At 36.8% G+C, this 25,954-nt stretch overlaps 1 protein-coding gene across 3 annotated transcripts; it reads right to left on the bottom strand.

Moving 5' to 3' along the window:
* Positions 1 to 57: 57 nt before the first annotated feature.
* LOC106179126 (uncharacterized) lies at positions 58 to 25,952 on the bottom strand. 3 transcript variants are annotated; one of them, XM_086997010.1, is made up of 31 exons: positions 25,820 to 25,952; positions 24,876 to 24,939; positions 24,385 to 24,469; positions 24,123 to 24,217; positions 23,790 to 23,894; positions 23,363 to 23,467; positions 19,752 to 19,931; positions 19,218 to 19,346; positions 18,727 to 18,944; positions 15,469 to 18,332; positions 10,518 to 10,816; positions 9,984 to 10,127; positions 9,682 to 9,812; positions 9,182 to 9,347; positions 8,770 to 8,877; positions 8,311 to 8,436; positions 7,835 to 7,997; positions 7,445 to 7,545; positions 7,194 to 7,271; positions 6,697 to 6,876; positions 6,237 to 6,310; positions 5,848 to 5,901; positions 5,447 to 5,569; positions 4,948 to 5,050; positions 4,205 to 4,429; positions 3,710 to 3,742; positions 3,456 to 3,531; positions 3,034 to 3,119; positions 2,650 to 2,793; positions 2,311 to 2,419; positions 58 to 2,048 (listed from the first exon to the last, which is right to left on the bottom strand). In XM_086997010.1, the coding sequence occupies exons 2-31, from the start codon at positions 24,930 to 24,932 to the stop codon at positions 1,969 to 1,971; spliced, it is 6,441 nt and encodes a 2,146-aa protein (XP_086853136.1). In that variant the 5' UTR covers positions 24,933 to 24,939; positions 25,820 to 25,952; the 3' UTR covers positions 58 to 1,968. The 3 variants fall into 3 exon arrangements, with proteins under 3 accessions (XP_086853136.1, XP_086853137.1, XP_086853138.1); XM_086997011.1 differs by having other exon boundaries at positions 24,876 to 24,945; positions 25,819 to 25,895; XM_086997012.1 differs by lacking the exon at positions 19,752 to 19,931.
* Positions 25,953 to 25,954: the final 2 nt, after the last annotated feature.

The following is a 25,954-nucleotide window of genomic DNA, read 5'->3' as shown; positions in this document are numbered from 1 at the left end:
GGATCATACAAAAAATATGTAATACAATTATCTTAAAAGCTAACAAACACTGCAGTGTACTTTTTCATGCACCTTTTTTATTTCAAGTACCCAATTAAATCCTTGAGAACAATGCACACCCAAAATACCAAATTACATAAGATTAAATCTGGATTTTTATAAATCTCACAATGTAAAACAAAAATTTCATGCACATTAACTATCTGTATTACATGAATCCTTTTTTTTTTTTTTGCGTATACCCCCTTAAAAAAAGAAGATGACTGGAATCTAGAAATACACACTGTTGGAATGAAATGCAGCAATTCATAATTCTGACTTTAACACATTGGTATACAGTGAGTCATCCATTTTCATGTCTTGAGTTATTAGTCATATATCACAGAACAAGTCAGAGTATATTACACACTCCAGTGTCATAGACTAAACAGATAGTTATTAATATGAACATTGATAAAAACAACCAACAACTGACAACCACAACACCTCTGAATAATAAAGAAAAGCTAACCATTGCAACTACTGTAAGCATTTAGAATATGATTTACATATCTCTTGAATGTAACAAAAACATTTCCAATTCCCATTGTCAAGATTATTTCTATTAATCAATTCATATGAACCAGCCATACCTTAACATCTGAATTAATTCTTATACACTTAAATCATTGCTTTTGGTTATTATCTTAATTAGTTCTGTTACAAAAATCTTCCTGGTATTCTGAAATATCCTGTGAAGTAATAACGTCATCCAACCTAAACCATTCAGAGTGAATATCAGTAATTGCATTTGAGACCTCATCTCAAGCAAAGGATAAAATTAATGATGGCATTGTGAAGCATGCGCCACTGCTTAATTCTCCATATTGCTCTCCAGTAATGTATATACAAAGCTATAATTGCATCCACTAAATGTAGATCATCGTCCTTCATAAGTCACTGGAAAAGCATTGTCTGGGATAGATTGGTCTGTTGTTTTGTCTTTTAATAAAACCAATGTGCTTCGTTGTATTAACGCAAATTCCTTCAAACCTTCACCTAAACTGTAATTTTGATTTTTTTTTTTTTCAATTTTACTTGCAGATTTAAAATCATGACGTGAAAACAATTAATGCAATATTTGAAACTATTAGCATTATTTTTATCTTTATTATCATCAATTAAATAAAGCACCACAATTCTGAGCTTTTAATATGAAAATAATGCTGATTTAAACATTTCTAAAGTACTCATAATGACTCCCACATTTGATATTCATGTCAAATGATATTCATGACACGCAGTAGATAAAATTAACAAGAAAATATCACTACATCATTTATGACCCATCATGGTAATAACTCAATCTTTTCAAAGGGCAAGAAATCGTGAATTTTGCAGAGAGTGCATCTTTTAAGTCATAAATTCTCAAAAATTCTTAAAGTTATAACATTATAATCAGTCTGTCTCCTTGTTTATCCAGAGAAAACACCTGTCATTACAATTCCATTGGACGGACAAAACTGAACATCTTATTTCTTGTGCACAGCTGAATAATTAATTACATACAACTTTACAGCGACAAAAAACCAGATGAATTAAATCTGAGTAGTAACTGTACTTGTCACTGTCACACCAAGGTCAGGTGTATTACAGTAACATTTTTGGCCAGATCCCAAAGAATACTCAAGACTAACAACAGATTACATACAACAACAACAACAACAAAAACGAAGATCACAAACGTTCCATAATTTTGAGTAGAAAAATAATTCTGCAAAATCCCATTTTATATAATGATAACGCTTCCAAGGATCCTCCCCAGTGAAAAATAATTTCTTAAAAATTAAAAATTGTGAGCAAAATTTTATTAAATAATTTCCACCAAGGACTCCATTGAGGATCTCTCTCTCTCTTTTTCCCCCTCTCCCCCCCCCCCCCCAGAGACCCCCTAAACCAGCCACACAGTCTTCTCCAAAGGTCTGTCGATTACACCAGTCCTCCTGACCATCGATGCAAGTACGAGCCCCAGCCAGCTTGTTCACTACCTGCAGTGGCGCCATCTTCACCTAAAAATTCAATTTAAGTATATCACATTCATAGTGTTTTATGTACATTTATTGAATGATCCACCCCAGAAATTCAGGCTGAATATGAATGTCAACAAACAATCTTTGCACTTTGGATTTTTCAGTATAATAACCTGTTATGAGCATCCTGCAAATAAGTGTTTTGCTTGTGTACAAATAATGATAGTTGGTCTCAAACTGAAGGACATTTTTGCTCATTGTGACAGCTGTTTGATATCTCAAGTATTCTAAGCAGCCTTACCTCTGGCTATGGAAGTGATGAGCGTCTTCTCGTCAGGACTCAGTTTCAGCATGGTGTTCAGCACTGGCACCAGCTGTTCTCTCTCCTCACTGGTCTTTAATGTGACAAACTGGAAAACAGAACATTTTCCCTTCACTAAACTTCATGTATCCTGATGAAAAGTGGGGCTCATAGGAAGAATGGGTTGATGAGGTTAGAAAGAAATCCATTTTTTGACCAGAAATGCCAGCCTTGCATCAAAATTTGATCTAGTTCTATGCCATTATTCAAGCTTAATCTACTAAAGGGGTGAAAATCTCCAAATTTTTCAGTGTAATGTTACTATGAGTAAACACTTACCTTCAGTACAATATTCTTCAGGTATTCAAGGTTTGATATGGCATTTTCCCTCTCTTGGTTCCTCTCCAGTCGCCTGATCTCATCCTTGAGAATCTTTGCCTGTTCTGTCAGCCTCATCACTGTTGCCTCACTTTCATTTATCAACTAATAAATAAATAAATGAATAAATAAATAAATAAATAATTTAATTGATCAAACATTCAATTGATCAAATTGAACTGTGTGCATGAGAGTATGCATTTCCTTTACACTAAAGATTTAACAGAAAAGGAAATTGTACTCAAGTGCCAAACCCATTCAAGTCCTACAGTCTACTTTATTCATTTGTTTCTCTCTCTCTCTCTCTCTCTCTCTCTCTCTCTCTCTCTCTCTTGTCATGCCCACCTGAGTCAAGTGTTCTATCTTCTTCTCAGCTGTATTTAGGCTGGCCCTGAGGATCTCTTCATCAAATGATGTCACACTGGTCACACCTAGAGAACAAAAACAGTAGTGAAGACTCTCATACTACAGTAATAATTAGGTTGATTTCTGGCAGTAGGACATGATTTTGGGTCATAGGAAAAAAGGAGGAAATGGCAAGGAGAGCTTCTGACTTATAATCAGGGGGGCCACTTGAGATGAAAAACTGCCAAAAAATTGGATTAATTTCAGATGTGAATTGAAAAATCAAGCCTATATGAGTCAAGTATGTAATTGTATACACCACTTATTAGCCAGCTATATTTAACAGCCTTTAGGGTTATATTAACAGTTTTTAGGTTTATATATAACTTATGGTGTGTATTGTTTTCAGATATATATCTTACTTTTCGTGTCATCCATGGGGGTGGTTAAGAGTTGCTCAAAGGGGACCAAGCTGCTGCCACTAGGTATCTTCTGTGTCTGGACAAAATATATAGAATCTAATATGTAGCTATCTTTTGAAATGAATTTATTACTTAAACACATGACTATATATAATTTCATTTAAAAATTCAAGACGACTCAAAGCACTGCTTTAAAAAATCCTAATCATACAAAAACAAACAGAGTTCTAAGATTTTTTCTGTGGACTACTTACATTTGCTGGTTCAAGTTCTGTGTGTTCCTGGCCCTGTAAGCATAAAGCAAATCAGCATTAAGACTAAGTATAATTCATTAGTTTACAAGTTCTCTCCACGAGAGTGGGATTTTGTATCACATTAGCCTCATGCCGTAAAGAAAGTGTCTTGTGAGACACTCAAACTTTGGAGTGCCATACAAACACTTGTTTGAAACACTTCAAACACTTGTTTGAAAAATCTATTAACCTTACCAGGCCCGTAGCCAGGGGGGTTCGGGGGGTTAGAAAGAACCACCCTTTTTGCTGGGCAAAGGTCCACTCTAGGTAAAATTTGACCTATGTACTTGAGGATTTTATGGTAAAAGGTCCACTTTTTCAGAAAACGAACCCCCCCTCTGAAATTGCTGGATACGGGCCTGCTTACTGTGGTCTATAGTACAAAATATAAAACTCTTTGCTGTCTTTTTTGTCACACTTCATCCAGTCTCAATAAGAAACATTGTAACCCATTACCTCTCCAGACTCCCTCTCCACCTGCCTGGGGTTTGCTATGAACTCCACAGGGTGTGGCTGCTCAGGAGTGCTCCTGTCTTGATCAGCTGACCTCTGTGCTGCCCTCTGCTGAGCCATCTGCAGCTCTCTCTCCAGGCGGAATATCTCATTATCAGAGTTGTCTAGTTGTTTCTGGAACATCTCTACTTGTCTGTGGTGGTCCTCCTGGAGACTCTTGATCTGATCCTGGGGAAACATATATTGATATATATATAGAGAGAGAGACTTTAAATATTAAACCACTCCTTTGTAAGGAGCATCTAAATCAACAGGGAATACCATAAGAATGAGAAAGTGAAATAATAAAATAAGAAAGACAGATTGGCACTGCACAAAGATAAGATAAAGCCAAAGAGTCCTCCAAAAGACATGTAAATAGTATGAATGTTAAGAAGGTCTACAGTGTCTTTCTTAATTTAACAAGATGAAAGTTATAAGAAGAGAATTCTAATTATGTAGTATTCAATGTGTCTAATGAAGTGCCTGAGTATTGCAGGTATATGATTGCAAGGCAACACTAATTTGGTACAAAAAGGCATAAACAAGACAGCAGTGCTACCTAATGTACAGAACAATATCAGTAACAGAACTACCAGGATATCAGTAAGTATCAGGTAACAAGATACAAAGACACAATCAAGAGAAGAAGATAAATATCACATATTTAGTATTATAAATATCAACATTCTAGGAGGCTCAAATACCTTAAATGTATGTGACAGGTTTTCATTCTGCCAGCTGAGTTGTTTGATTGTCTCAGTGTGTTCCGTGCTGCTAGCTGCATTTTCTACCGTCAGCTGGTCCAACCTGAAACAAATATTGTCAAAATTATTACAATTAAGACAGTTTACTATTGGTTATACTCTTCACTCTTTTGCCTCTGTCCTCATTATGGGGTATTTATCTGTTGTATCTAAACCCAAGAGATGTGATGACAGATTTAAAATTTTACAGTTAAACTGCAATTAAAAACACCATCATTTTAAGTTTTTAATCAATATTAATTTTGCACTTATCAATGTTTTTGCACTTATCAAGGTCTGCTTGTTTTAACATCAAAAAGAATGGCTGAAAATTCTGATAAAATGATGAGAACTTTATCTGTAATCATCAATGACATAATAAGCATTTCTTATCAATTAAAAATAGTATTTACTGCTAAGATAAGTGACTGAAATAATAATAAACACACTGTAATCTCACCTGTCTCTCCAAGCTTTCTCCTTGTCAGCCATGTCCTGCAGCATTTTGCTGTGGTTCTGAAGCAGACGGTCATGATCCTCTTGTAATATGTCATACTCATTCTGGATGGTCTGCAAATTTTCACTGAAAAATAAGGAATGTTTTCCTTAAGTGATATTTCAACAAAAGAAATGAATTAAAGAAATATTTTGTAAGAACTGTGGTTATGTAAATGTTGTTATTATCCATGAGGATTAGCACTTTAAACAATTTTTCTAAAGTGCTTATTTAAGTTGCTCAATACATGTTTATTCCCTGAAGTCACACACCACATTCTCTTTTTTTTTCTTCTTTTAAATTTGAAGTTTTAAGCTTTTAAGTTTAGAGACAAATAAAAATGGCACTTCCAATGACAATACTACCTCGTCTCCTGTAGTTTAGTCTTCAGTTGGTCTACAAGATGTTCCAATTTCTCCCTAAAAATAATATCATTAAATCAATTTATCTTTATTTTAAATAAAAACAACTAAAATTTCTTTAAAATTGTAGTGCATTGACCACTGATGTTTATACCACTAATATGCAGTATTATATAGATGAGTAATAAATTGTGTGCAAGTGTACAAGTGTCTAGGATCTATTTTTCTATTATTATTATTATTTTTAATTTATCACATCAGAGTAAGTAACAATTATATTCTAGTTCATTTAAGCGGTTTATTTGTCTACATCAAAACAACTTCCACATTCTGGAAACTTTTTCCCGTTCATCTACTGAAATTCATAGTGATACATGAAGGTGTGACTTTACCTTTCTTGCTTCTCAACATCATCCACATCAACAGACTTGCTCCTCTGCTGTTTTAACACACTATGCACACGAACCTGAAGTCACAGTAATGTGGTTACTGCTAACTCTGATATAATAACTTAACATGTTATAAACCAGTCTGTGATAACACATTCTAGTCCAAGGAAACTGATTAAAAGATTTGGTGAATTACTTGTGAAAGATGGAATTCGTAATAATTACTGGCATTACTAGGTATGGAACTTTTAAACATATATGGTGTTTGATCACTGTATGTTTTCAACTGAGAGGAATAAGCTCAATCAAGTGATTAGATATGGGGGAAAACAGTTTGGATAGCAGCTATACAAATTATACTTCACTAAAAAATTCAATATCTAAAGTAAAAACCACTAATACATACGCTCATCTAATATCATCAATATCTGACTAAACAATTAACCAACTCAACAGAACTAACCTTGTAGCCTTCATATTCAGCCTGTAGTGCCTGGTGCTGCCCCCTGGTGGTATTGAGCTCGTCTTGCAATGATTGCACCCTGGCTTCAAGTGATTTGATATTCCGCTGACTGGAATCACTAGACATCCGCAGCTTCTCCTGGAACTTCTGGTTTTGCGCTGCAAGATCTGACAGTTGAACCTGAAATCCGATGAGAGAGAAGCGTGAGGACTTATCTAAAATAGCCTGGAAGAAAGACTAGATTCTTTCATGTACCACAATGCCATAGCTATGATAGCAATATCAAACTTGGTAATTAAACCGTCACAACCAACCAAATGTCACAACTAACACAATGACCGCTTGAAGCAGTCACAATCAACCTTGTCACAACTAACACAATGACAAACTTTATGCAGTCACAATCAACTGTGTCACACCTAACACACTGTCAACTCTTGTACAATGTCACAATCAACTCAGTGTAACATCTAACAAAGTTGAAGGATTGTTGATACCTTGTAATCTTCCACCAGCTGATTTGCAGCTTCTAACTGTCCTCTCATCTGGACATCAGAGGATTTTTGTTCTGATTCCTGAAACAGAAAAAGGATTAACTTTTTAATGATTTAAAATCTTGGTAATATTCTAAACTAATGCAACGAACCATGTACATCTCTAGATTATTGGAGACTGAAGAGTGGATATTTTTAAAAATATTTTCAATTTTTAGTGGAGGTGCCCTTCATTCCCATGCAATTTAGCTTACCAGTTTTCTTGCCTCTGCCAGGTCTTTCTTGGTCTTGACTAGAAGTTGTTTCAGCTTGTTTCCACGCTCTTCACTTTGCACTCTCTGGCTTTCAACAGAATCTGCAAAAAATAGGGACAGAGAAAAGCTTTAAACAATTTCTTTTGTCATTCTTTTCTTATGTTGATTTCACTGTCAGTGTCCTTTTACTTTAGTGTTATATGTGTTTAAAATAATATCAGATATTCTGTAATGTGCCATAAAAGAATTCATTGTTATTCAATTTATTATCATTTATAACATTGACTAATTTTTCAAAAATTGCCTTCTTGCAACTTTTTTTTTTTGAAAGAAAAATGTTATATACCAATAACTACCTATACAGATATATAAAAAATTTAAAAAACGCACCAAGTTGCTTTTCCAATGACTTGATGTTTTCTTTCAGTCTTGCAATCTCTTTCTCTCCGCTGTGAATGCTGGTCTCTTTCTGTCTGACCTGCTCCTGGAGGCTGTTTACTGTGCGCTCGTAGTCCGCGATCTCCAAGTCCACCATGCTGCTGTGCTTGGCTTCCTGAATTATATATATATATATATATATATAGAGAGAGAGAGAGAGAGAGAGAGAGAGAGAGAGAGAGAGAGAGAGAGAGAGAGAGAGAGAGAGAGAGAGAGAGAGAGAGAGAGAGAGAGAGAGAGAGAGAGAGAATGGTAAACATATCAGCTGCAAGGTTCAATGAGATATTTGTTAACTACTTGCAATTATATCCTTTAAGATACAATTGCATAAAACAGTGGGTTTTACAACTTACAAAATACCAATTTGAATGCAGTTGTAGGAAATAAGCAGTCTGATAAGCCATGTGTCTTAGAAATTAATCATTTACCCTGACTGCGTCCTGTAGCCGCTGTTTGTTGTTGTCTAGTTCAGTTTGCAACTTTTGCAGTTCTGCTTTGTGCTTTTCTTTTTCCTCTTCACTTTCTCTCTGTTGTTCTGCTAGCTTTTCCATCAACTTAAAAAGAAAGGCACAATTCAAAATGTAACCTAATTAAATATTTTGTTTTTACTTTTCTATTTAAAATGTTAGTTAATTAAATATTTTAATTCCATCTTTCAATGTCAGTACAAAATGCGCTTATTAGCAAATGTATCATAATAACAACACATCTCCTTCGTGCGACATCATTACCAACATAAACTCCAGTTTTATTATACAGTTTGCAATTTTTATTCTATGCATCTTCCTTTAACTGGACAATTGCAGAAGTGGTGGAACAATTTCTCACATTATTGGTCTAAAGCAAATAAAATTCAACTTGAACTGTGATTAAACAACATTGCACACCTGTTGCTTTTCTTGCACGATCTCGTCTGTCATCATCCTCTCAGCGTTCCTATTCTTATTTAACTCTTTCAGCTCGTTGGACAAGTCAGTAATTTGAGCATCAAGCCCCTGAAAGAAGTAAAATTTTGTGGTAAATATTACTCCAAAGAACCAGAGCATTGCTCCCTCTACAAGTACCAGCAATATATACAAACTGTATATAAATATATTCATTTCAAGTTATCTTTTACAATTAATCAATCATTTTATTCATCATATCATAAACAGATGTTATGAATTTATGACATAAATGTGAAATCTTTTAATTAACTGCAAATGACTGATGCAATTTCCTCCCAACTTGTTATTTTTCCAATATTTTCTTCATTTCAATCTCTTTCCTTAAAGCAGACGTTCCCCCCATCCATCTTACCTTCTTGTCATCCACCAGTCTCTCTATCTCCTTGTTCAGTCTCTCCTTCTCCTCCTTGGTGTTGGCCACTGTGGCTTTCAGCTCTGTGAGTTCGCCTATGGTGGTCTCCAGGTCCTTGGCGTGGGCTGTGGACCTTTCCTGCTCTTTGTCATACAGGGCACTCAATCTGGGAAGAAGGGTTGTAAATAATTTATGAGGATTACAGATATTGGGTAAAAATTGTTGAAATGTTGATTTGTTCTTCTTTGCTTTTCTTTCCATTTAAAACAAATTACATGGATAATACAAATTGGGAAAAGAATGCTGAATTTTTTTTTTTTTTTTTTGTGTGTGTGTGCGTGCATGCAGAATCCATTAATTGGCCAAGCAAAGAAGTTCTATTTAAGTGACTATCATATATGACAGTCAGGCTATTAAAGTGTCTATCTCTCTCTAAGCTTACCAGTACAAACTGTGCCACTAATGTATAAAGCCCAATGTGAAAAAGGCCTAATACACACCTCTCGCATTCAGCCTTCAGTTTGTCCACTTCTTCAGCAATCCCAGCTTGCTCCTGTGCCCGTATCACTTGCTGTTCTAACTCCGCCTTCTCTGCCTGAAGACTGGTTGTCTTGGAGTTCAAATCATCAACCTGTTGACAAAAGTTTTTGTCTTGCATGAGAGGTATTTTTATAACAGATTAAACTGAATTTCTACCTCCTGTCAAATTCTTTGTTCAGATAATTCAATTGCAAACAATTCACAAAGGATAAGAAAAGGGCATCTTCTAATTAGTCTTTTCATCATACATAATTAATCTTACTTGTTTCTTCAGTTCAGCAGTCTCTTTCTTCCCTTTGACAGCCAAGATTTTGAACTTGTTGGACTTCTCTTCATTCGACTTCACAGCAGCCTGTGTCTCCGCCAGCTTCTTCTCAAGTTCACTGACTCTCTCATTGTCTTCCATCTGAAGCAAGAAACAAGATACCTCAAGTTAACCCATCTTCGTGATAAATCCAAGTTTCCTCATTATTCTGTCAAGATTAAAATCTTTCTTTTTTATGAATTTTATTTACTCTATTTACACAATTTGTAGGTTTGAGATGAAAAGTTATTCTGTTTTGTCTGAAGTCTTAAAACAAGGTTACTAAAAATATTAAAGTTGACCTGATGAAGTAATTCAATATGACCAATCAAAATCTATATGACAAACCATAAACTTAACATTTTGATACTTTGTACCCACTCCATAAAAATGTATAATAAAACAGAAACATCACTTCCATATAACATGCTACAACAAAAATTTAACCAAATCTTTCATTCAGTTTGATTTGTTAACATCATCTCTACTTACCTCTGCTCGCTGTTGGATTTCCACTTCCCTTTTCTTTATATCTTGCATCTGAACAATCAAATCCTGCTTTTCTCCTTGTAGTTTCTCCCTGGCTTCTTCTCCCTGCTTCAGCTGCTCTTTTAAATCAGCACTTTGCTTTTCCAATTCCCTTATTGCCTCTTCGAGCTCGTTTATTTTTTGTTGACTGTCTTCCAGCAGCAGTGCATGCTGTTGCTTCAGTTCTTCTTCTTTTGACTCTTCTGCTGCCATTTTGTTTGCCAAGTCTGTCTCGTGTTTTTGTTGCATTTCCAGTAACTGAGTGTCGTAGTTTTTCTGTTGTTATGTAACTCAAGTTAACATTTTTTAATAACTCATTTATTACATAACACATCCAGCCATGCTGGCTAACTGGTAGAGAAAGAACAATGCATTATGGGAGATATGTTAATTACATTATAATATGCAACATCTCCCTTTTTTTTTTTTTTAATAAAAATAAATCCTGGAAATATTTTTTTTTTTAAGTTGCTAATAAACATAATCAGTTCACTGTCCGTGTTGTCTTTGTCTCCAAGACATTTCAATGTTAACAGTTCATAGGCACATGTAAATGTTTTTTTTTTTTTTTTTTTTTTTTTTTTTGTTTTAACACAAAAGTCAACAGAATCTCAAGTCCAGAGTTCATAAATGAAACAATTATGATTTAGCTTATTCAAATTACAGTCAATTTGTGACACTTTCACAACTGACTTGTTACAGTCACTATTACTGAATTTATTCATAAGTTCAGTCTCTCTGGAGGTTTAATGTTCCTGCTTGATCTGCGTAAGGGTTGAGACTGAGGTGTTTCACATTTTGTAACAGTCTCTGTGTTTGTAATGTCAACAAGAGGTTCATCAGTTTCCTCAATCTCATTGTTTCTGAAATCAAAATGTTCTTTTGTCTTATGAATGTGTTTCCTGTTGCGTCGGTAAATTCCACCATTGGATTCCACATAATAAGATCTGGGTTTGTCTGATACAGTTTTAACTTTGGCAGGTTGCCATGTATTATTCTGAGTGTCATACATGCGAACAAATTCTCCTTCATGTAAAGGTGCAAGTGGTTGGGCATGCTGATCATAGTGGGTTTTACTTGCGTTCTGTCTCTTCTGTAATGCTACATTGTAGTCGGAGTTCAACTGTGACTGTCCAGCGGGAATATTTGTTTTATACTTCCGGTTATTCAATAACTCACAAGGCGCTGGTAGGTTGTGATCAATGGGTGTTGTGCGAAGACATAACATGGATAGGTGGGGATCTGAATTTGATTCCCATGCTTTCTGAAATAGACTTTTAACAGTCTGTACCATTCGTTCTATGAATCCATTTGACTGCGGATACATAGGTGAGGATGTGATGTGCGTAAATCCCCAAGTGTTTGCGAAGTTTTTGAATCCTTCTGATGAAAACTGAGGTCCATTGTCAGTTTTAAGAATCTCAGGGATGCCATGCTCCTCGAATATGCTCTTTAAGTGTGCAATTACACTGCCTGATGATGTACTTGGAAGTTTCCTCACTAAAGGATATTTGCTGTACTGGTCAGCAACTAATAAGTAGTCAGTTTGTCTCCAATAGAACAAATCTGCTGCTAATGTGTGCCATGCGCGGGGAGGTACATCTGCTGGCAATAAGGGTTCCTTACTGTTGGCAGCTTGGTGTTTCTGGCAAGGTGGACACAGTCCGACTGTGTGCTCAATATCATTATTCATGCCAGGCCAGAATACTGATGATTTTGCACGTAGCTTACATTTCTCCACTCCCTGGTGGGCATAATGTAGCTGTTTAAGTAAGTCAGGGCGAAGTACTGTAGGAATAATCATCCTATTCCCCTTCATTATGATTCCATCTGCGATGCCTAACTCATCACGGTAGTTCCAGTATGGGTGAAGAATTTCTGGACACTCGCTGCGTGTAGCTGGCCATCCTACAGAAATCATTTCACGAAGAGCTGCTAGCTGTGGTTCCTTACTAGTTTCCTCGCGAATTTGCTCAATGCGTGTTGGACTTGCGTTCATGTACGAGTGTAATTCATGTACTGTAATGTCAAGTCCTTTGATATCGTCACCATCACAAGGTTTCATGCGAGAGAGGGCATCAGCTAGTCCTATATTTTTGCCTGGGACATACACAATCTCTGTGTCATAACACTGCGTTCTCAGCAACATGCGGGTCAGACGCGGTGGTGCGTTGTGTAGGTGCTTCTTGAAAATGGCTTCTAGAGGCTTGTGATCAGTCTCTACTTTAACATGTCTACCATAGACATAATGGTGAAACTTTTCAAGACCAAACACTACTGCTAACATCTCGCGTTCAATGTTGGAGTAACGTGACTCTGTTTCTGTGAGTGCTTTGCTAGCATATGCAACTGGGCCTTTATCCTGGATTAAGGCAGCTCCTAATCCATAAGATGAAGCGTCAACTTGGAGTGTAAGTGACTTGCTACTGTCGTAGAATTGTAGGTTGGTTGCGTTTGCTATTTCTCTTTTAATCTCGTTGAATGCAATACTGTGTTCAGCATTCCACTGAAAAACACTTTCCTTCTTGCACAGGTCTCTGAGACTGGCTGTAAGTTGAGACATGTGGGGAATGTATCTGCTTAGATAATTGGTCATCCCAAGGAATGTTTGTAGCTCGGATACATTTCTCGGCTCATTCATTACATTAATGGCTTCTACCTTTGCTGGGTCTGGTTTTAGCCCGTCTTTTCCTATAATATGACCGAAGAATGGAATTTCCTCCTTTCTAAGAATCATCTTGTCTTCATTAAAGCGTATCCCCTTTCTTCTGGCTGTATCTAATACTACGCGCAGAGTCGCATCGTGGTCAGATCCGTCTTTCTGCCAACCTGCTATGATGAGGTCGTCGGCGATTCCGGTACACCCTGGAATGTCTTTGAATACTTCTTCAATCTTGGCCTGGAAGACGTCTTGAGATAGCGAGAGGCCAAAGGGTAGTCTGTTGTATCTAAATCTTCCGAAGGGCGTATTGAAGGTAGTCAGAAGAGAACTTTCTTCATCTAACGTGATATTCCAATACCCACTCCGAAGGTCAAGTATACTGAAATAACGTGCGCCACTCAGTTGAGGTAGGATGTCATCCAGTGTTGGTGTGTAGTGGTGTGGACGTCTAATTGCCGTATTTAAGTCTTTTGGATCCAGGCAGAGACGTATTTTTCCATTGGGTTTGGTTACACATACACACGAGTTTACCCATTTCGTTGGTTGTGTGACTGGTGACAGGATCCCTTGCTCAACGAGAGAGTCCAACTCCTCCTTGAGTGCTGGCTGCAATGCAATAGGTACACGCCGTGGTGGGTGAACAACAGGAGAAACAGTGGGGTCGATATTTATGTGATATTCCCCATCCAATTTCCCGATACCTTCAAAGATATCCTTATACTCTGATAGTATGGACTGTCTTGTCACTGTATTTATGTTCAGAGTAACAAGTCCCAGTTTCTGACTGGTTTCCATTCCTAGTATAACTGGTCCTTCACAGTCCACAATATAGCTGTCTGAGGTCACCATGACCTTGTCATTTGTGAATGTCAATGTTGCTATTCCACATACTGGTAACTTACTGCCACCATATGCAGTAATCGTGTCATTCGTAGGCTTTAGTGGTTGCTGAATTGCAAGTTTTTTGAAAGCAGACAGTGGTATTACATTTCCCTCAGCACCAGTGTCTATTTTGCAATGTAATGTTGAAGTAGAGTTCCCAACTTTAACTTCAATGTCAGCAAATGGCTTAACTGGGGACTGTTTTGACTGAATACTATCTACATATATAGAGTCAAGGTATACACTGCTACTGTCACTTTCATTTGCTACTGAATGCACAGTTTTACTATGGGTCGATGCAGTTACTGTTTTTGTTCTACATACCCTTTTCCAGTGATCTGGCTTGCCACATCTGAGACAAATTGTACCTTTAGCTGGGCACTGTTGAAAAACATGTTCAGTTCCACACTTACCACATTCTTGCAGTGGCTGTCGTGAGCGTTGCTTGCTTGGTACCTTTGATTGAGTTTGCTGGCGAGGAGTGCGATGTTGTGGCTGTCTGAAACGCGGTCTCCCTCTTTGACTGTTTCCACTTGGCCGTAGTGCATGAATTTCCTTTGCTGCTGTACTGTGAAGATCCTCAATCTGTTTCTTAGTTGCTTCCTCTGTTCGTGCAATGACAAGAGCCTGATCTAGAGTCAAATCGTCCTCTCTTTGTAATAATTTCGCCTGAATTCTCTCCGAGTTAGTGCCAAAAATGAGAGTGTCAATTATGTGTTGATCAACATCGGTATATTTGCATTCATTTGCCACGAGTCTGATTCGTCTGACAAAAGAATCAATGCTCTCACCTGCTTCTTGTCTGCATGCTCTAAGTTTAAATCTCTGAATTCGAAAGTTACTCTTGGGCTTTGTGTATTCTTCCAATTTTTGCCAATACGAGGTCAACACGTCTGGATCATCAATGTTAAAAGTTTTCACAATTTCGCGGCCTTTTTCTCCGATCCAAAGGAGAAGAAATTTCACTTGTCTTTCCTCTGACACAGCATCTAAAGGTCCTTGGAATATCAATTCACACTTTTCCTTGAAAAGTTTGAACGTACGCGGTAAGTCCATGGATTCCCAGTCCATGTGAGGCGGTTGTATCCCATACATGTGCTCCATTTTTTTTCCTTTTTTTTTTTTTAGTGATTCTAAATCCGTTTTTATCTTGTAGTTTGTGGGTCATCCAATCTCCAAATTATGCTACATCCAATGTAGATCCCGATTCTGACACCATGTCGTAGTTTTTCTGTTGTTATGTAACTCAAGTTAACATTTTTTAATAACTCATTTATTACATAACACATCCAGCCATGCTGGCTAACTGGTAGAGAAAGAACAATGCATTATGGGAGATATGTTAATTACATTATAATATGCAACACTGAGCATCTTTGGTAGTCATGTCCTGCTGTAGGTGTTCATAATTTGCTTTAAGTTCTGCAAAATGCTGCTCCAAAACTTCTTTTTCGTTGGCAATTTTTAAAACATCCACATACTTTTCCTGGTTAAGTTTTTCAATCATTTCTCTGGCTTCTTGTAACTTGCTTTCCATCTGCTCTCTTAAACAGGCTTGGTTTTCTATTTCACCTATCTTTTCTGCCAGAGTTTGTTCCATGTTCTCTTCCATTTCCTGAATCTTTTGTTTAGTAAGATCCAGTTCTTGAGCAGATGTTTTTAGCTTCTCCTCTTTTGAATCAAGTTTCTCATTCAGCTCAGAAATAACACCATTAAATTCCTGAACTTCATGCATAAATTTCTCAAGCTTTGCATTCTTTTCAGATAAATCCATCTGTGCTTCTTCCAATTTCTCCTGTAATCCTTCCTTTGCTGTTTGGAATTCTTGCAGCTGAGCACTAAGTTTTTCTTTTTCCAGTTCCAACTGAGAGACCATTTCCTGACTATGAACTAATTCCTGAGCAGAATCTGATGATCCTTCTTTCAAAGTTTCCACCATACTTTTAAGATCATTCCTTTCCTTCTGAACATCGCTAAGCTGGGTCATAAGTTCCTTCTTCTCATTGGTCAGTTTTTCAATAGATGACCTACATTCATCAATTTCCGCCTGCACAACTGAGCTCCTTTCTGTAATCTCTTGCATCTTGCCCTGAAATACCTCAAATTCATTTTGGGTATTTGAAAGAGTCTGCTGAATTTCTGCAATTTCTTGTTTTTTCTCCGCCATTTCAGTCTGGTATTTTTCTTCGACCTCTTCTTTCTCAGTTTTTAACTTCTGAATTTCTTGTTGAAGTTGCTGTCCCTCAGACGATACCTGCTCTTTACTCTCGGAGAGCTGATTCTCCAGAAAAGTTATCTGATCAGCTCTCTGCGACAACTCCCCTTTCATTCTTTCAATTTCACTTTCAAATTCTGACTGTAACATCGAAAGTCTTTCTTGTGTGGTTACCAGTTGCTGCTCCCTCGTCAAATTCTCTTCTTTGACCAATCCCAGCTCTTGTTTCATCTGATCAATAGTAACAGCCATGTTGTCTTTTTCTGCCATAACTGATTCATAGTCTTGGATTTTAGATGACAGCAGTTCAGACTTCTCCTCCATTTCCTGTAATCTTTCTTTTACAGCTTTCAGTTGGGTATCCAACACAATAACCTGTGCCCTGCTTTCTTCCAACTCTTTCTCTGTACTGCTCGTCTGCTGTTGCTCTTTCATTGTTGTAATCTGTGCTTTTAACCCTTCTTTTTCTGTAATAACACTTTCAAGCTGTTCAGTTAAGTCATTTATTTTATCAAGTAGTTTTCCTTCAGAATCTTTCAGTAATTCAACTTGCTCAGCAAGATTGTCTTGACTAGTAGTGAAGTCAGTCTGCTGTTCAGCATCACAATATTGCATGTGACCAGAATCTGTGAGCTGTGAACCTGATTGCAATTGCCTCAACAATTCTTGTTTTTCTTGCTCTAATGCTTCCAACCTCTCTGTTAAATCATCTACTTTCTGCATTAATATCATTTCGGCATCCTTCAACAAAGAGAGCTGATCCCTTGGAACTTCTTGGCTACTGCAGTCTGCTTGAACTGATGTGCTGCCCTCTGGTTGTGGCTCCTCACTTCCATCTCCTTCGTCTGTGTGTTCTTGTATTGGATCCAGAGCTAAACCTACCATATCTCTCAAAGTTTCTGGTCTCTCTCCCTCACCTGCTTTCTCCAAAAGTTCATCAATTCTTGCTTGCATTTTGCTCTTCTCTGTCAAAACTTCATCTATCATCTGCCGCAGATAACTGATTTCACTTGTCACATTCCCTGTGCTCTCACTCATGCGTACCACCTCTTCTCTAAGATTATCTCTCTCATTCAGAGCTTCGTTGAGTGAATTCATAGCTTCTTCGATCTCCTGAGCACAGCTACGCTCCCTTTCCTCTGCATCTACGAGTTCTTGAATGACCCTCTCCTTGTCGTCTTTGAGCATTTGAATCATGTGCTCCCACTCGTTGAGTTTCTCTTGAGCACTGTGGAGCTCCAAGTTCAGCATTTCCCTTTCCTCCTTTAACTGGGTAACTTCCTCTTCTATCCCGGTTTCTCGCTCTTTGATTTTTTCGATTTCTTCTTTGAGTATGTTGACTGCTTTCACGAGCGTTTCTCTTTCCTGGCGCAGGCTCATCAGTTCCTGCTCAGTCTCGGTTCCGCCATCTTGTTTTTCCTGCAGATCAGATAAAAGTCTGTTGTTTTCAGTTTTCAGCTGTTTTTCCGTCTCCTCCCAGGAAGCTTTTTCTTTAACAAATTCTTCTTTTGTTTGTCTCTCGGCTTCTTTAGCCTGTTCTGTAGTTTGCTGCCATTCACTAATCTCCTTCTTGCAAATCTCCAACTGTTCTTCAAGCTCTGTTATCCTCAGATCAGAAGCTTTGACTTCATCATCCTTCTGACTAGAATGAGAACTCAGTTCTTCCACCAAAGACTGCTTTTCAGCCTGCAGTTCACTTAATGCAGCATTTAGCTGACAGTTTTCTTCTTTAAGTGATGATTCACGGCCAGACGCCTCTTCAACCTGAGCATTAAGCTTGCAGTTTTCATCATTTAATTTTTCACACAGGGTCTGTAGCTCTGCAACCTTAACTTCAGAATCACCAGAGCTGGATTGAAGATTGCCGAGTTCATTTTTGAGCTGATCCCTCTCAGACTTAACTTCTGTTAATTTCTCTTCTAATTGAGTCTTGAGTTGGTCTTTCTCACTGGTTAATTTCTCAACCTTTGACTTCAGTTCTTTGATTTCTGATTGGTCTCTTTGTATCCAGTCTTGCAGCCTGATAGAAAAACAACAGGGTCAACGAAAGTTTTATGCATTTATAGACAAGTTTCTGTAATGAAAGATTCTTACTACTACGGCTTTTGCTACTGCATTTAATGTCACTTAACCAAGGAAAACAAGGATAACCAAATATTTTATCTTTTGTACCTTCCTCTGCCGGTCATTTGTAGAAAAAAATAATTAATTTTATACCAAAGCAAAGCTAATTTAGGATTGGAGTGATTTGTTTTAGAAAATGGAAACCTCTTGAATATTTACCTGTGGCTAAAAACAATGATTTTCAACGTTACATTTGGTGACAAGAAAAGGTTACAAAATAGCACACTGACAGAATTTACCACCTTTAAACCCATATAATAGCTAAATAAAAGTTTGTTGCATATTATTACCTGTGTTGTTCCTTCCCCATCTCGTCTCTCTCTCCTTCCATCCTTTTTCTTTCTTCCTGCATCCCTTCCAGCAAGCGAGTTACCTCCCCAAGCTGTTCCTGGAACCCCCCACTGGAAGTCTGGAACAGAGCGAAATCCTTGCCAAGCTGTTCCTTTTCAGCCTTCACTTTCTGAAGAGCCTGTGCATAGTCTTCGAGTTCTTCACATTTCTTCGTCACCTAAAAAATAAGCAATATTTTCATATTTTTCACAAATGTTTGTGTGAAATTTTTTCAACATTCCTAATGACATGAAAAAAAGATAGATAGAAAGCAATATGCCTACATCTTAACTCCTTGGAAATAAATTTGTTAGGATAAAAGTGGCTGGGAGATGAAATGATGTTATACAGAGGGAAAATACTGTAAAATAGCCCATAATAATACATGTTCTGGTATTCTCAACTGCAAAGAATGGCCCATATCAATAGATGAACTAGAAAGTTTTCACACCTGATCTTGCAAAGCGTCTCTCTCAGCCTTAAGGGGTTCTGCTGCTGCTGTCAACTGTGCAAGCTGTTCCTTCAGTGCTGAACTTTCTGCACCCTCTGTAGTCAGCCTGGCTATCTCCGCAGTCTTAGTCTGAAATTTACACAAAGACGACTTTCATAAAGTGCATTCAGAACAGCGCACTACCAGATCAGGGCAGACCCACCGGAATGCTTGCTGCATAATCCCTGGGGTATTCTATTTAGTGCCGAATTGGGGAATTGAGCGGCAAGCTTTTAAATGGGTCCACATATTTGATCTGCTGATATAACGCCAACGGTGATTTTCATAATGAAAGGACTGATACAACTAAACTGTTAATGCCTTATTTCTTTTCGAGCCTATGGTTGGGAGGAGAAAATGGTCTTTAACTAACTATTGAGTTTACAAGAAAACTATCTGACTGTTTTACGCAAACTTAGTAGAACCCAATTATCTTTTATAAAGTTTTGTCTTTTGTATGTACACGTAAAATCAATTAGAAAATGCTCATCTCACCTTGAGCTCTTCCTGCAACTCCTCTATTTGGCGCTGTACTTCCTCCTTCTCAGCCGCCATCTTTTCCAGCCTCTGTTTCAACTCCTCCCTGTCACCATCTCCCTGCTGCTTTATCACCTTCAGAGAGTTCAATACCTCATCTCTGGCATTGGACAGGACGGCTACCTGGTCCTTAAGGTCCTGGAATACATATATACATATATTCATATATACCACATTAATTAAATATTATAGGTCTATTTGTTTATAGCCCTGGTCCTTCAGATCCTGGAGTTCATATACTTTCACACTGATTTAAATATTATATATCTATTTGTTTACAGTCCCAATCCTTCAGATCCTGGAATACATATGTTATCACACTAATGAAATATTATTTATCTATTTGTTAATATTGATGGAAAAAAACACCTGCAGGTGGATATTTACAGTTTACAGTACAGTAAACTCAAATATCCTGGGACCAGAAAATTTGTCCAAGTTACATGTATGAGGTAGGAAATATTCATAATCATATCAATTTCAGCTCATACCAATGAAAAAAACCTGTAGTACATAAAGGAAAATTGAGTTATAAGGTACCTCAGGTAAATGGCCTTTGCTGGGCCCCCACTAACCAAAACAAGGCAGCAAAGCTGTCAAATGTACAGACAAAAAACAGGAAATAACTATGCACAAAATAGGCTACTGTCAATTCTGATGCAAAAGTACATTATGTTAAACTGCAAATTCAACATCAAATTTTAATGATTGAATCTGACAAACTGCAATGATATGAGTTTATTTCCATTTTTGAAAGTTTATTACACAATACACGATAACAAGTTTACCATCATTTTTACATAATCAACTAATAATGTTGTAAAGATGCAGGAAATGCCAAACAAACACTTTTACGTATCTTATTAATTAAATAATGAAACTGTTAACATGCCTAAGAATTAAATCTGAGGAAATGTGAAAAAATGGCATTTCTTTAATGGTCCAATTATGCTGATTTTTTAACTCAACCTGCATTTTAGCAGGAATGACCACTCCTGTGAGTTTAATGACAATTGACCTATCTGTTTTTCTTATATTGTGTTTACAGTGTTGCATATATGCTGAAAAATGAAAAAAAAAGCATAACTACTAAAATAGTGGCCCGATCATGCCGAATTTCAAACTTGACCTGCGTTTTAATAAGATTGATTACTTCTGTGAGTTTCATGACAAAAGGTCTAATGGTTTTCCTTAAAATGTGTTTACAGGGTTGCATATATGCTGAAAAGTGAAAAAACAGCATAACTTCTACAAAAATGGCCCTATCATGCTGATTTTCAGACTTGACCTGCGTTTTATGAATATTCATCAGCTCTGTAAATATACAGCCAAAAAGTAAAACTGCCTTCCACTTATCATGTTTACAATGAAAGTGCACGGCGCTGGCAACAGTGACAGTGACGGCGACGACGGCAGATGCAGGTGATGGCAATATGTACAGACACATTTGTACATATTTACTGTACTGTTTGAGAAAAGTAAGTGTCATTGTTTTTCTTAAATGGTCATCATGGGAGCAGTGCCCAAAATAGTTTTTTTTTTTTTTAATTTTGATGCAATATTACATAATGTTTAACAGCATAATGACCATCAATTTTAATAATAAAATATTAGTATCATGGATATTCAGAAAATGTGACTAGCAAAGATCTTCAGGCCCATGGAACTTCAAAGGCACAACTTGAAAATGCCAAATGTACACAAGAGAGCACTGTTCTAAAATGTTTTTTCCCATTTTTAACAATTTTTTAAACATAAAACAAAATTAACAGGTTACTGCGATTTTTATATGATCAACTAAGAAAATTGATGAGATGTGAAAAATATAAATACAACAGTGTTAAATGTCCAATTTCCTCCATTCTGAGATTCTGAACATAGTGAATGATTGAATCTGACAAACTGCAATGATATGAGTTTTTTTCCATTTTTGAATCTTTATTACACAATACACGATAACAAGTTTACCATCATTTTTACATAATCAACTAATAATGTTGTAAAGATGCAGGAAATGTCAACCAAACACTTTAACATGTCTTATTAGTTAAATAATGAGACTGTTAACATGCCTAAGAATTGAATCTGAGGAAATGTGAAACAAGACTGCACTGCTCTGACATGGGTTTATTTCCATTTTTAACACTTTTTAAACATAAAACAAAATAAACAGTTTACTGCCATTTTTATATGATCAACTAAGAAAATTGATTAGATGGGAAAAGTATCAATAGAATAATGTTAAATGTCCAATCTCCTCCATTCTGAGATTCTGAACATAGTGGATGGTTGAATCTGACAAACTGCAATGATATGAATTTATTTCCATTTTTGACACTTTATTACACAATACACTATAACAAGTTTACCATCATTTTTACATGATCAACTAACAATGTTGTAAAGATGCAGGAAATATCAAACAAACACTTTTACATATCTTATTAGTTCAATAATGAGACTGTTAACATGCCTAAGAATTAAATCTGAGGAAATGTGAAAAAACAACATAACTTCTAAAATAATGCCCCGATTATGCTTATTTTCGAACTCAGCCTGCGTTTTAGTAAGATTGACCATTCCTGTGAGTTTAATGACAATTGACCTATCTGTTTTTCTTATATTGTGTTTACAGTGTTGCATATATGCTGAAAAATGAAAAAACAGCATAACTACTAAAATAGTGGCCCGATCATGCCGATTTTTGAACTTGACCTGCATTTTAATAAGATTGATTACTTCTGTGAGTTTCATGACAAAAGGTCTAATGGTTTTCCTTAAAATGTGTTTACAGGGTTGCATATATGCTGAAAAGTGAAAAAACAGCATAACTTCTACAATAATGGCCCGATCATGCTGATTTTCGAACTTGACCTGCGTTTTATGAATATTCATCAGCTCTGTAAATATTAAGACAAAAAGTAAAACTGCCCTCCACTTATCGTGTTTACAAGGAAAGTGCACGGCGACGGCATCGGCATCGGCGACGGCGACGACAGACGCAGGTGATGGCAATATGTACAGACACATCTGTGTCTGTACATAAAAATCTTGAGTAAGTTTTTAAACTAAAACTTAACATTATTTCTGCTTTGTTGATTTTCAACCCTTGGTTGTAGATTTGGTATGACACAGTTGGGAGTCAAATAAATCATAATACCCAATATACAATAAAACACCTGCCATTTGCACAGTTATTCCATCACCACATGTCAATCAAATTTAAAAAAAAAAGAAAGAAAGAAACCCCATCCACTCCTTACTTAACCCTGACAAAATTAAACGAACTAAACACAGACTCATGCCAACCTGGTTCTCTTTCTCTAGCATTTCCACTTTTTCTTGCTGCAGTTTCAAAACAATGACATCAAAAATTCAAAAGGAAATACTTCTTTTAATAGATAAAATTAACGAAAATATTTTATTGGATATCATCATGATAAATATCTCACATTGACCTTAATAATAAGAATTACATTTAATTTATCTATATCAGTACTCAGCAAATGCTTCAATTTCTTTCACAGCAGCATCATATCAATTTTATTCACCCAGAAAACATTCAATACCTGGTTTTCCTTCATAATCTTATTCTGCTCTTCTTGCATGAACTGAAACGATGAGGTCAGTGTTTCATCCTTCATCTTCATACACTCCAGCTGTTCTTCCATCTCCTGCAAGGAAATAAACCACCATACAGAATGCTGTTCTGATGAGAGGCTGCATTTGTTAACAACAATAACATTTTATTTTACATTTTTAAAAATCTTGGGTTCCAACATCTTGGTCACTGTTTCTCGAGTCTTATTTTTTTGTCAATGAACATTTTGCTCATGGCTTTCCCTAGATACCCGCCTAACTGTCATTTAGACGACTCCAAGCCTCACAAGATGACCTATAATTCCAAAGACTGCTGGACCCTGTACCTGAGAAAACACATTTGACATAAGTCTTTGCTAGATTCCTGATAGCAGTGTTTCCTGAGTTTCTAAATACCTTAATCTTTCCTGCTGCCTTTTCTTGTGATTGCTGTGCAGCATTGTAGGCTGCAATGGTCTCCTCCCTCTCCGACTGAAGATCCTGGACGGTTTGTTCTAACTCCTATCAAATAAAAGACACTTCAAATTAAATATACTGATGTATTCAACTCCCATGATTACACAGACAATAATAAATTGACCATAACTATCCAGCCCCTAAATTAACTTGCATGGATAGGGTTTAAGTGTTACTGAATGCTCAGACTATAATAGTATTAAACTATCTGTCTATCCATTTTTTATTTTAAAAAAAGGATAGTAAATATAACAAATAAAAGAAAAGACACACCTTTATCTTCTCTGCAGCAGCAGTAGCATCACCAGCTCCCTCTGCTGGCAAATTTTCTTTCTCTTTTTCCAAACTTTCAACTTTTTTGCTCAGCTCTGTAATCCACATAAAATACTTTACATAATAATTGTAAGGAAGAATTTCAAAACAAGTCATTGCATGAAAAATATTATGAAACAGACTGCAAGGACTTCCAGATTTGCTCTTGCTCCTTGCATCCAATAAATATCAGTTCTTGAAATCATTGCCTAGGTGGTCTTACCGTCACATTTAGCCTTGGTCTTCTGGAGAATCATTGTTTGTTTCTTGACAAACTTTATGAGGTCCTCTCTGGGAAGGCTCTCAAGCTGAAAAAAATCGAAGAAATTGACACACATAATGAGGTTCAATGAAACAACTACTTGCTGTAAAGCCCACATTAAGTGATTTGATAGATTTTAATTAAATCAATTAATTATAAAAAAATGCCAGGAAGACTAACTAAGTGACTGGTCAGTCATTTAGAACTGCTCTGGGATCCTCGCTAAATTGCATCCAGTTTAAATGGCTTAAATGCCTGGTATGCCCCCTTATATATTATATATCATATAGTACTTGAGTAAAGTCAGGAAAACTTAGTCATCCATGATGTTGTTGGACGTACCAGACAGTTAAGATGATTACCCTGACTGTGCCTTAGCAAGAATTCCCACTGAAATAGATTAGTTCTGCAGGTAAGATAAGGTTATAGGAGCACAATCTAAAGTAGCCTACCTTGCCCCCGGCTGCTCCTCCCTTGGGGGGAGTCCCTTCCCCTTCTCTGTCTGCCATGGTAGCTCTGAAAGCAATGACAAAACAATAGAAATATTTCAACAACTGTGTTATGAAATCAAAATTGGAATAATAGCTGCTCTATACAACTGATATACACAGGGTATTTCCTCTGCAATATTTCAGTGCCTGGCAATAATTTTATCCAGCAACCATTATGGGAGATAAAAAATCCAAACTTGTGGCTTTCTTTACTTGTTAAAGGGTTTATCATCTACTTTATGCCATGCAGTACAGTGTACTATTTCGTATATAAATTCTTGGAGGGGAGGGAGGGGAGATGCAGAGATAGGAAGGGAATCTTGAAGCAGATCAAGAGAACAATTAAATATATCAAGAGACAGCCCTTACGGAAGCCTGTAGGAAATTGGGCCAATTTTCTACAGAATCCTATAGGATCCTATAGGACTTCTTCGTAAGGGGGAGCAAATATCACCATGTATTTGGTCCTGCAGACAGGAGGGGCCCTGACTACTTGACAACCTGGTGAGTGCACAGTTTAAACATACAAACATTTTGACAGTATGGGGTTAGATTCCCATACTTCTGTGCTAACTGTGGAGTATCAAATAATAAATCAATGACACTTTTTTGTTGCAATTATTTCCATACTTATATCATCATTATAATTATCTTTTAGCATGTATGTCATATTTATCATAGCTTCAGACTCTAATTGATAGTATCTTAGAACCTAAGAGCCCCCAAAGCATGCATTCTCCTAAATGTGTTACGCTATCACATTCAGTCTGAAATGCGACCGAGTCTGGAGAATTTTAGTGGCAGTCGACTTCCTACGAGTTTGTGCGATCTAGGATAAGTTATTGTGTCACTACCACACCAAATAGAGGCTTATTGCTTTTAATAAATACAAAGGAAACACTCACGATCACTTCACCACTAGACTGTTAAAATCCACACGACATCATAACACAAGCAGTGCACTAGGAGCCTCCTGCCACGAAGACCGGAAAATAATAAACTAACTCATCTGGGCATGCGCCACGCCCTATCTAAAGTGA

This window comes from Lingula anatina, chromosome 10, assembly GCF_051362555.1.
Source record: "Lingula anatina isolate TDL-2025a chromosome 10, LinAna3.0, whole genome shotgun sequence".
Lineage (NCBI taxonomy): Eukaryota > Metazoa > Brachiopoda > Lingulata > Lingulida > Lingulidae > Lingula > Lingula anatina.
This window is presented reverse-complemented; position numbering and strand designations above follow the sequence as displayed.